General features: G+C 29.1%; 1 protein-coding gene across 1 annotated transcript; it reads right to left on the bottom strand.

Annotated features, from left to right (window-relative positions):
• Window positions 1–3,263: 3,263 nt before the first annotated feature.
• LOC107443344 (facilitated trehalose transporter Tret1) lies at window positions 3,264–12,068 on the bottom strand. The gene is made up of 2 exons (XM_043041049.3): window positions 11,185–12,068; window positions 3,264–6,857 (listed from the first exon to the last, which is right to left on the bottom strand). Exons 1-2 carry the CDS (start codon window positions 11,642–11,644, stop codon window positions 5,689–5,691), a joined length of 1,629 nt encoding a protein of 542 aa, XP_042896983.1. The 5' UTR covers window positions 11,645–12,068; the 3' UTR covers window positions 3,264–5,688.
• Window positions 12,069–13,156: the final 1,088 nt, after the last annotated feature.

The raw sequence follows: 13,156 nt of genomic DNA, 5'->3' as shown, positions 1-13,156 counted from the left end.
AATGTTGTTCATTTAAATGTGTTTATCTTTTTTAGAGAAACTTAGGTTTACCTTAGAACATTTTTAATCTTAGAGGCACTTAGCCTTGAAAGGAGGACACTTGAGCTTTTAGTCGACTATTTTAATTATTCTAATAATCTTATTTTAGTCTTGTTTGTATTTAATGTGATTTTTCATATTTTCACCATTTAATGTTTTACCTGACCTTACTTTTATATGTTTTTACCTGTATTTTTGACACTTTTATAGTTGGTTAATTTTATTCACTTAGATGTTTTAAGCACTTTTAATTTTTATTCTGTTTTATTTTTATCATCTTTTCAATTTTGGGATTTTTCCTATGTGTATCAATCTTTTTAGTTTTGATTTTACTTTTTTGTAGTTTTGTAGTGTTTGGTTCACGTGACAACGGGTGAAACCCTTATCCGCAAACTCCTTCAGCGGTAGGTCGGTTACTATTAGTCTTATTTAAATGTATGCACATAATATTTATAGTACCCGTGCAAAATGATCAGATGAATGAAAATAGTCAAATATTTCGTGAAATACATATCGGATAAAAGAGCTAAAAATAAAAGCAAGAAATATTTTTAAAAGATGTACATAATGATACACTGAGAAAAAAGGTATAGTCAAAACTACCAGAATATGGTAAAATTGATTTTGTTTTCGGCTCTATGGGATCACCATAAAGCTCGGTAATTTTTTATCGAAGCGCTTTAGTATGATTTCGGTAAAGTTAACAATTAAATATAGTTCATATTATGTAATAAAAATTTGGTAAATGTGGTAAAATTTGGTAATATTATTATGATAGCTTAGAGCATGGCATAAAAATCCTTTATTTGTTTAAGTTTACTTTTCAGTTCATGTCTTGCTAAATGTGTGATTATAAGTACCGTCATGTGGGGCTACTTTGTGCAGCGGGGGCTACTTTGTGCAAATTCGAATTTGGCACTTTTCAAGTGCTGCGATTCAGTATTATGTTTTTTTCACGTTAAAGATGTGTGGAATTTGAAGATAGAAATCTCCTCTATTACTACAAACATTTTTTTGAATTTTGAAACAATCTCAGAGTGTGTTTTGTTTATTCAATGTCAACAACTTTCCGAGAACGTCGGACGTCGAAAAGTGTGCGAGGAAACTTAAGCTGTGAAATGCAAAGACGTTGATAAAACAATTGTCGTAAGTGCAAAATTTTTTATTTATATATTAATAAACAATTATATCATGTTTGCGTTAAAAAAATTTGAAAATTAATAACAAATAAACGGAAAATGAAAAAAAATGCATTGTGGGGCTACTTTGTGCAAGTTTCATTCGTTTTTTTTTCGACAGAAAAATGGTCAGACGTTATAAAAAAAATACCTTGAACGAGAAACTACTGTGATTACACTTTAGAAAATCTGCAACAATGTTTGCAAGCAGTTGCTGGTGGTATGTCCATTGCAGAAGCTTCTCAGAAGTACAAAATCCACAGAAATACTATCTCTAATAAAATTCACAAGAAGCACGTGAAACGTGCTGGCAAACTATTATTTTTCTTCTATAAAGATATTTCTAATGAACTAATCGAACGATTTAACACATAAAAGTATATTTTATAGGACATCAGGTGATTTTGACAGAAACTGAAGAGCAAGTTCTGTCATGTTCATTCAAGCATGTTATGTTCAAATTTATCAATATCATAAATGTTAATGAATATGTAATAATTATTATTTTTGAAATTTCATCCATTTCAATGTTCAAAAATGTATATGGTTTCCTTTTGTTTAAACTTAAATGTTTTGAAATAAACATTCTTTTTAAGAAAAAATTCTGTATAAAGAATGGTTTTTTAACGCTGAAAATTATTTTCAAACTGATATCTTTACATATCTTGATGTTTTTGTTATTAAAAAATGTCAACAATTAACTTTTTTAACAATTTTATATCAATATTTTACTAAAAACATGATTATTAAAATAAATTCCTATCACTGCACAAAGTAGCCTCACTTGGGGGCTACTTTGTGCAAGGTATGTTTTGACTTATTATTTGTAAATATTACATGCAAATAATGATAATATTGATCAAATTCACTCGTCTGAGTCCAGTTATGAATATAATATTGATAGATTTTACTAAAATTTGAATTAACATAGCTTTTTTATATGTCAAAGTTCAAAAACAGCGAAATCCTGCTCAAAGTAGCCCCACATGACGGTAATTATTACTTGTAAAAGCCAGAATTTCCAGTAAACTATTGCCATATGAATGGAAAAATTATCAAATGAATAGTTTAAGTATCATATATTATTGTTGCATTAACCAGAATTATGATTTTGTTTTACCAAAAATGTCATTACCATACAGTACGATAATTTTACCGGTATTGTTTTTCTCCGTGTATAAAACTTGACTTCCAAATATTATCCTCTGGCTGTGAGGGCAACTTCAAAATCTAAAATAGGAACCTCTCGACCCCTTCTTCAAAATAGGTTTCACCCCCTAGAAGCTGTCTTAGCCCCAGGGTTTAATAAGAGGTGTTAGTTTCGTGTCTTTAGGTAGGTTCTTAAAAATATCAACCTAATCTATTTTTATTTTATCAATTTGTCTTACATTTCCTGAAATTCATCCATTTAAAAATTTTTTTTTATGGCATTCATATTTGTTGACTCCAGTGCCAACAATTAACCAAAATGCAACTGACTGTATGCCAAATAGGGATACTTTTTTCTAAAAATCCAAATCTACAATATGAAATGAATGCTAACTCTTTAAATATAGCTTATTTGAAATATTTATGATTTTGAGAATCCTGACGTTTATTGTGGTTAAAAAACTTAACATTACTGAAATATTAACAATGATGCTTCAGATGGTATAATTACTTAACGCGTGAAAATATGAATATGTCTGAAATAAATGTGAAATGAATACTAACGATTTTTGAAGAGTTTATTTGAAAATTTATAATTTTGAGAATCTTGACGTTGAAAGTGGTTAAAAAACTTTACATTACTGAAATATTAGCAATGATGCTTCAGATGGTATAATTACTTAAGGCGTGAAAATATAAATATGTCTGAAATAAATGTGAAAGGAATACTAACGATTTATAAGATTTTATTTGAAAAAATTATGATTTTGAGAATCTTGACATTGAAAGTGGTTGAAAAACTTTATATTATTGAAATATTAATAGATTTGCTTCAGATGGTATAGTTACTTTACACGTGAAAATATAAGTATATCTGAAATAAATGTGAAATGAATACCAACGATTTCTAAAGAGTTTATTTGAAAAATGTATGATTTTGATAATCTTGACATAAAAAACAACTTTACATTGTTCAATAAATTTGCATTATTAAGGTAAAAACACTATTATGTCGTATGATTTAATTAATACTGCTTTTGAAATACCTTAAATAAATTTGGTAGGTAAATTTTAAATGAATGCAAACTCTTTAAGAATGGTTTATTAGAATGATTTAAGATTTTGAGAATCTTAAAATAAAAAAAAGTTTACATTATTTAAAACCTTTACATTATTAAGATGTAAACAATATCAGGTCACATGATATAATTAATATACACGCCGCAGAAATGAAATATCTAAAATAAAATATGAGGCAAAATTTAAATGAATACTAACACTTTAAAAATAGTTTATATGAAAGATTTATAATTTTTAAAAACTTAAAAGAAAAAAAATTTTTATTTGGAAAATTTTGTATTATTAAGAGGACTGTAAAGTTATTAAACTTACAACAATTTTACGTCATATGAATAAATAAGGCTATTTTACACGTAAAAACACAACATCTGAAATGTGATAGGATAGTGAAATGAATATTAGAGATTTAAAACGAGGTTTTTTAGATGACTTTTAGTTTTCCAAGCAAACTTATGAAGATTTCTTTTGTTTCCTATAAAAATATTCCAGCGAAACCAAATGGTCATAATACATAATGGAACAAAAAATAACAAAACAAAGTACAGATAAAGATTTTAGTGAAAAAAGAAAACATTTGACTACAGGTTAACAATACAAGAAAACATTTGACAACAATCAAAAGATTCCGAAATAACTGATGAGAATCGTAAAAAAAGAACTTTAAAATAAAGAATGTTATTAAAATTAGTGAAGTGTTTAAAAAATAAAATATATAATTCGATTTTTTTTTAAAAACTCAGAAAAACTCTATAAGGCCATGCGTTATTTTAGTTTTAAATTAAATATCTTTTGCATGTTTTGTTTAATCATCATCATCATTTTAATGAAAATATAATGCTATAAATAGCTCTAAATATTGAAACTTTAGTTAAAAGCATATGTTACTCAACCTGTTTATTTAAAATTGACTAGCTTTAAAGATCTTATATTTTCATAAATAAAAATTTTGACTTAATTTATAAAACAATAATTTTAAAAAGAATTAAGCCTAAAAATAAGAACAGTGCAACAACAGTAGCAATATTAACAAAAGCTCATCTTATCCCAAAAACATCGACAATATGAAAAATGTAACTAAAGATGCAGGGCTCGATGCATTCGCCTTAAGAAATCACGTATTTAATAACCATGTTCAGGTTAAACCACGTATTCTTCCCTACTCTTAAACTTCCCTACTCTTAACGTAACAAAGCTTGTCTACAGGTGACACTGCTAACTGTAAAACTATCAAACAATGTTTTCAAAATAAATAGCTTTCGCAGAAGCAACGTGGTGCGGTCTGAGAACAAAATTCTACAGTAGACCCGTACAGCTCTAGTGGATTGGTCTAAAATGCATCAGAAAACATTGTTTAATATTATTTTCCCTCAGAAACGCCATCTGTTGTTGTAATTGGTAACTGATTTCGAAACTATTTGAGAATAAGATCTCGTTTCTTAAGTAAAACGGTAGAAGCTGTTCCCTTCCATTTTCTTTCGTTTTTTTCGAATCGTTTTATCAATTTTTCAAATCGTTGATCATATTTGGGACACACGGTATGATGTTCCCGTCGAGAAAAGCTGCAGATTTTGTCTGAATATTACATTTTTATTAATAGATAGTAACATGGTGAGTATTCAATGCCAGGGTTTTGCAGATTCAGAAAAAGATTAATGAAACGAATGATTTGATATGTTAAACGAAAAATAGGATGTTTCCTAAAGTAAAACGGTAGAAGCTGTTCCCTTCCATTTTCTTTCGTTTTTTTTCGAATCGTTTTATCAATTTTTCAAATCGTTGATCATATTTGGGACACACGGTATGATGTTCCCGGCGAGAAAAGCTGCAGATTTTGTCTGAATATTACATTTTTATTAATAGATAGTAACATGGTGAGTATTCAATGCCAGGGTTTTGCAGATTCAGAAAAAGATTAATGAAACGAACGATTTGATGTGTTAAACGAAAAATAGGCCACAGGGAGATTAAATAAGGTGTAAAGCGTTCACTGCGAGTTCAATGTTATGTTTGTTACCATAACTTTGAGGATGAAGCGCAATAGAAAGCTCTGCAAAAATCAAATGCTGCCAGCGATTAAATAACGATAAATAACAATTTTATCCATTTGTGAAGAAATCTCAGTTCTTTTGTTATAGAAAGGAGCGACCATTTTATATACAATGAAAATTAATGTTCTGTTTTTAGTATTAAAGCGTGAAAATAGACGAAGTTAGTGAGTTATTAATGAATCTGTTAATGAGTTTTAATTCTGTACACTTAAAATTGATGACTTTCTGAATCTTTCTTGAATTTCCTCTAAAGTTTTTCCTTTAGTCTCAGGCAACCAGAAATATGTGAAAAATATACTAATTACACATATAACGGAATATGAAAAATACACTCCGAAATCATGTAATAATTGTTCTTCTGCATGGTAAAGTTTAGTCACCATAAACACAAAACACCAATTTAGAGTTGTTGCAGAACCACTAATTACTCCTCGAAATCGCGCAGATGTCATTTCTGCAACCATTAACCACGGAGCAGGACCAAATCCAAGCGAAAAAGCTGCTATAAATGACATTAGACATAATAAAGGCACCCAACCGTATTTTAAAACAATTGTTTCATCCTCATACTTAGCAAAGCTAAATCCGCCAAATATGATTAGACTTATTGCCATGAAAACACTTGAAGTCATGAGCAATATTTTTCTACCAGCTTTGTCCATTAAAAGACTGGCAGCTAGAGTAGCAATTACTTGTACAACTGCAACGACAATAGTAGCTTGTATGGAATCCATGCTACTTTTGGCGTTTTCAAATATTTTCGCACAATAAAACATAATTGCATTGACGCCACTGAATTGTTGGAAAAACATGAGGAGAACTGAATAAATTAAAGGCTTATAAAATTCAGGGTAAGCTAATTCCTTCAGTTGAACACTGGATTTAGGTTGTGATTTGATTTCTTCCTCCATATTATATAATTCACCTTCTGTGTCAAATTCCTTACCTTGCAAAAATATTATGGCTTTCTTAGCTTCATTCCGTTTTTCTTTTGAAATTAACCATTTTGGGGATTCGGGCATTGGCACCATTAAAGCAGCAGCCACTAAACATGTAATAGCTGAAGCTACGGCTGAATGTCTCCATGTTAAGACAGATCCCAATCCGGCAATGAATAGAACTCCAGTAACAACAAATAGCTGAAAACTTGATCCAAGAAGACCTCGAACTTCGGGAGTAGAAATTTCTACTAAATACATTGGTGTAGCTACAGATATGACTCCTGTACAGAAACCTGTTACGATACGTGCGGCATATATCATTCCTAGAGTATCAGCATACGCTATCATACACCATCCAGCTACGGAAGGAATGGTGTTAAACATAAGGGTTCCTTTTCTTCCCAAGTAATTTGTAAGGAAACCTGCAAAGGTAAGTTATGTATATTAAAACTGTTTGTTTAATTCAAACATGCTATATAACAATGTAATGATCAATTATCTTACAACAAAAAATTTTATTTCAAAACTAAAACGTAAAAATGCTCCGAGAAAATAAGCATAACAAGTTTTTTGGTCCAAGTTGTTTGGACAAGCTTTTTTTTGTCGTGTGTCATACGCATATGTATCTAAGATTACATTTGAAAAGCACCAGATTAATTACTTTGTACTTTTTTTATTCAACTGACATTTAAATTCTCACTAACTAATCTAGTTACTTTAAACGCAGTTATTGTGGAGACTTCATTTTTTTTCTTCAAGAAATCAGCTTAATTGTCATCTCACCACCCTTAAAGTATGAAAAAATTTCAATTTGAACTAGTTGTCACTCTTTGTACCCATAAAATAACGGACTTCTAAAAAGATATAAAAAATTAAACATTAGTAAATGCCTTTTAAATTAGTACGTGTCACCAGTGCATTAGTACCAATAGAGAAAAACTCCAAAACCAAGTTTTTGTACCCTAATCAAAGGTGTCCCTTTTTCAGAGGATACTTAAAAACGAATAAAGTGCAATTTAATATGAAAATTTAGGATGCATTAAGATTAAAATAAATTGCATGTCAATAAATGAGATATTCACTGATGGTTATTTAAAAAAAATTAAAAATTAAAGTTCCTAAAAAGGTTTATTTTTTAAGAAATGCATGAAATGAACAATTGATTTTTTACGAACAGAAACTTATTTTAATAATCTGTTGCACGAATTCGTTTAAATATTGTTAATATCGTTAAAAATGTACACACAAGCACTTATATTTGATTATTTTGTTCGAATTTGTTCCCTATCAGTCAAATCAACATTTCATTTTTGTTTTATTTGTTTTATTTTTGTAATTTCCCTGCGTTTCAACACCGAGGTATTTTCTTCCTCATAGAACAGAAATTAATACATAGCTTTTCATGCTACATTATTTATGCCATTTTAATTTTTTTAGCTTTTTCACATGAATAAAAACATTAATTCTATTTTCTCCTTGATAGCAAAAAGCATTTAAATATTTATTTTGTGTTTCTCTACATCCATCTAACATTGTGAAATTTATCAGTCCCCTTAAATAAAATGTCCCTAATTAAGAAATAAATACCGTAAGATTCCTATGAATAGGGGCCCTATTCATAGGAACCAGGACAAACAGATTTGTCCCTTAACTAAAGAGGATTTCTTATTTAGAGGTGCACTGAGAAAAAAAAAGTATAGCCAAAACTGACAAAATACGGTCGAATTTACCACGTTTCAATTCCACTAGAGAATGGCATAAAGAACATTTATTCTGTTAAATTTACTTTTTGTTTTGTTTACAGTTTTGTTTTTTTACTAAATGTGTTTACCACACATTTAGTAAAAAGAGTTATAATCTTTAAAAACTAGAATTTCCAGTATACCGTTACCATAAGAACGGAAAAATTACCAAATGATTGGTTTAAATATCGTACATTTTGGTTTTATTAACCAGAATTATATTTTTTTTACCAGAGATGTCATTACCATGCAGTACGGTAATTTTACCAGAATTTTTTTCTCCGTGTCCTTACAGGAGGTACTATTGTAATAATAAAGAAAATTATTATATTGGTGGGACTTGCCAGAAATCTCCAGGAAGCATTTATTCCCTGTGATATATGCTAATTTTTAATCTTCAAATGATGAAAATTATCCCATGAATTACTCAAATCTTCAAATGATGAAAATTATCCCATGAATTACCCAAATCTTCAAATGATGAAAATTATCCCATGAATTACCCAAATCTTCAAATGATGAATATTATCCCATGAATTACCTAAATCTTCAAATGATGAAAATAGGTCTTTTAAGGACGGATTCACAAATAGTATTATTTTCTATGTGTTTAAAGATTAGCAAGTTATCACACGTTTTGACGGCGATTGTGCCCAAACTTCCATAAGAGTGACATTTTTCTGGAGATATATATTAAATTATATTATTAATTTTCTTTTTCAATTTAAAAAAAAAAAACTAAAAACAAGAAAATTCAAAACCTAAACCCCAAACACATGGTCCCAAGTTTAGTCGGAAGAGCGGCTATCATTTTTAAGTTTTGAATACCAGAGTTAATTTTAAACTAATGAATATTGAAATTAATTTAAATATACAAAAATCACCAATTACTATTTAGATTAATGTATTCAGGACGCAGAATCTGAAAAATTTCTTTAATTTTTTTAAGTAGTAAATAATAATGATACTCTCTTCAAAAAGGATAAAAGATTTATGATTTTATCTCAGTTAGAACTTGCAATGAGACTTATTTTCGCCCCCAACTCTAAGTATTTAACTACAAGTCATGCTGAAACCTTTCCAATATCAATTTTTCATATTTTTTTTTAAACTTTTAAACAATATATGTCAATAAAAAACCGTTTATGTATTTTAGACGTGTTATTTTTATTTGTCTTGAAGAAATTAAAATATGTAGAATTCGATTTACTATAAATTAAAAAAAATACTAATTGTTGCAACGGCACAACGATGCAACAATTGTTTTTGTTTTATATTTTGTTTCAAAATTTTATTGACGTAGTCATTGTTAAAATTGATGAACTAGGGGCATTATAATAATTAATCACATTTTCAAGATAATTAAAAGAGCATTTTTGATTGAAGTACCACGATTTTTCCATAAACAATAAGATGCTTTGGTATATTATGCTATTACATGATGGTAATTTCTTAAAATTCTGAAGTTTACATTTTGAAATAATACTAAAAAAATAAAGAAAGAACATGACCTTTGGAAATAGTGTGGCTTATCATTATATTGCCACGCATATGTAATAAAAAAAGAACCTCATATGATACAAAATGTGTACTTACATAAGTTACCTCCTTGATGCTGAATTTTTTAAACATATTTTTCATATTTCATACATTATTTGTATTAGTTTAGGTCAAAATGCGTTAAGCATATTTTATTTAGCATTTTTTTAATTTATGGTTATGAAATACAGCATTAAACACCTTCTATTTTTCTGCGTTAAAGGTAAAATCTTCCAGGCACGGCTCGCCTAAAAACAATAATTTTTCAAATTTGCACTTATTTGTAACTATTTAGATCTAAGAGAAACAGTTATTTATCATTGAAATTTTTTAAAGTCACATAATCAATTATTGATACAGTTTAGAACAGTGTTTCTTAACCTTTTTGATATAATGGACCCCTTTTAAAAATTTTTAAGAAGTCACGAACCACCCCCCTGTGAAAAAAATAATTTTAAAAAACATCAATTATTAGAAAACATTTAATTTTATTATTTTAATAGTATACAAAATTTTTAAAATTAAAATTTTTAATGTGAAGGTTTCTGCTGCTTTTCCTTAATTAATAAATTGAATTAGAGGATGGTTTTCGACAAAGCAACGTGCATATCATGTTCAACATTCAATTGATTTGGATGTTTTTATTGTCACAAGTGTGGAAAATCCCTCTTTGCAAAGATACACTGTAGCAAACGGAATTATAGCTGCCATAGCTCGCTTTACAAGCAATTTGTAGGCTTCCAAACGTTTTAAAAATTAGGAGTAGTTAGCGGACCCCCAAAATATAACTCATGGACCCCTTAGGGGTTCATGAACCACAGGTTAAGAAACCCTGGTTTAGAATATGAATGGACAAAAAAAATTCAAACTACTTCTTTGAATTTAATACTTTAGTGCAGAAATAATTTCGATAATCTAAAAGATTTTTTTAATAACTATTAAACTGTTTTTTTATCATTAAAAAATACCAAAATATATTTTCGCTTGTAATTAGAGAGTCAGAAAATATATAAATCAAAGGGACACCGGTGTCCCATCTGCACCAAAGGGTTAAATTGATTGTTTTATTTGTAAAAAAGTATTAACTTACTTGCAGCAAATCCACCAAGTAATGCTCCAGTTGCCATTAAGCTACCAATTTTTTAATTAAAAAATACCAAAATATATTTTTGCTTGTAATTAGAGAGTCAGAAAATATATAAATAAAAGGGACACCGGTGTCCCATCTGCACCAAAGGGTTAAATTGATTGTTTTATTTGTAAAAAAGTATTAACTTACTTGCAGCAAATCCACCAAGTAATGCTCCAGTTGCCATTAAGCTACCAATTTTTTAATTAAAAAATACCAAAATATATTTTTACTTGTAATTAGAGAGTCAGAAAATATATAAATAAAAGGGACACCGGTGTCCCATCTGCACCAAAGGGTTAAATTGATTGTTTTATTTGTGAAAAAGTATTAACTTACTTGCAGCAAATCCACCAAATAATGCCCCAATTGCCATTAAACTACCAATCCAGGATATTTCTTCGTCATCTGGTTTAATAGTACTATGTGGCTTTCCCATATCCACAGTTGCTGTTGCAGAGTATGTTGCCGTCATGCCCATACATACAGCAAATAATAAAACAACAAATGCTGCCAGATACATTTTCCTTATGTGTAGAAGAGCGATTGGTTCTTCTATACATTTTTCAGATTCAGTAGTATCTACAAAATTCTGTAAATTCTTGTTACTTTTACTTTCTGGTAAATCACTAATTGGATTTTTTACCCAAGTGAGATCTTTCTCGACATTGACACTTACAACTTTGCTCAGTTGTAACTCTGAATCTTCAAAGGCATCATTTACGTATTCAGTTATTGAGTTATCGCTTGTAGAAGAAGTTGTCCGTTCCTTTACTGGATCTGTATGTCTTCGATCCATTTTTTAAGTTTTGAGTTCGTTTTAATTCGGTTAGGTCTTATCCTTATTAGATATCGCAAATTAACTGAACTATGTGAGTTGTTTTTGTTAATCAGATGAATCTCATGAATTCGAAGAGTGAATTTGATAAGAGACGCAAATTAGATGAAACTTGTTAATCAGGTGCAATTTACAAATCAGGTGCAAACAACGGTAAAAGAAAATTTTCAGAATCAACCTGTATCCCACGTTTAACTAAATTGAGCTGTTTTTCTACTTATGATTTTATTACTTCGTGATTTGAAATGAAAAAAAAAACAGAAAACAGCATGATTGTAAAAGGTCACGCTATCAAAAAATATCTGATATAAACCTTTTGTGTCAATGAGAATGAAATTATTTTGTTGTTTTTATTTTTTTCGATACGAGTACAATTGATCTGCCCACTTAAAAAATTACTGTCAGCTTTTGCTAAGAGAAAAAAAGGTTATTGTTAAATGGAATCCCTGATTAACGCAAAAACAAATTTATTTTCGACCTTAAAATAATGCCTTAACTCTAAGATCTTATCATATTTTACTTTTATCAATTTATCAATTGATTGTTTTATAGGTGAATGTTACGCCATTACTTTTTTTTGACGTAAAATATGTCATTCAAATATTTCTATGAATTGATTTTAAATGTGTTAAAAAGTACACGTTTTTTACATTTGCATGTTAGAAATTCATTTTTGTTCAAAACGTATCATTAAAGGTATTTACTGACACGAAATTTTAGGTGTTCTTGTCCTTCATTTACGCACGACAACAAACAATTTTGTTTAGTGAAAATGAAATTTACTATTAATTTCCAACTGTAGTATGTGACTAAAAACAAGCTTGAGCCACTGTGACCAAGGCGATAAAGCTTTCTCCCCCTAATGAGTTCACCCAAGTTCGAATCCCAACCGTGGCTGGTTAATACGAACTCTGCTCCCGGTTAGCACCGGCTACAGTGCGGACGTAAAATATTCTCAGTAGTAGACGAATTATGGGATGGAATCATGGATTGGAATCACTTTGGGGTCGAAAAACAGTGGGAGGTTTTCGTGTTTTTCCTTCCATGTAACGCAAATGCCTCTTAGTTTCATTAAAAAGTACTCCGCGAAGGCAAAATTCCAATACTTGATCCAGGAGTTCCTTTGTCTTCTGGATTAGGCTCAAAATTACAAGGATACGGAGTTGAACTAGTTTGTCCAATACCAGAACCAGGAGTTCCATTGTTTCCTTTACTTACTATGTTAAGTGTTGTTATGAATTATGAATAAATTAAGTTAAATAATTTGTTTAGAAAAATAAATATTTAAGAACTTAAATAAAATGTGTAATTTTTTTAACATGTATTGTATAATTTTTTTATACTATTTTAATAAGTAAGACAAAAATAATATTTTTGTTCTAATATTTTGAAAGATAACTACTAAATAGTTTCAAATTGTCTAATTTATTTTAAAAGAATTTGTCCAACAAAGAATAAAAAAGTACTGAAAAG

Source organism: Parasteatoda tepidariorum, chromosome 12 (genome assembly GCF_982258835.1).
Source record: "Parasteatoda tepidariorum strain Cologne lab strain chromosome 12, Ptep-v5.0, whole genome shotgun sequence".
NCBI lineage: Eukaryota > Metazoa > Arthropoda > Arachnida > Araneae > Theridiidae > Parasteatoda > Parasteatoda tepidariorum.
This window is presented reverse-complemented; position numbering and strand designations above follow the sequence as displayed.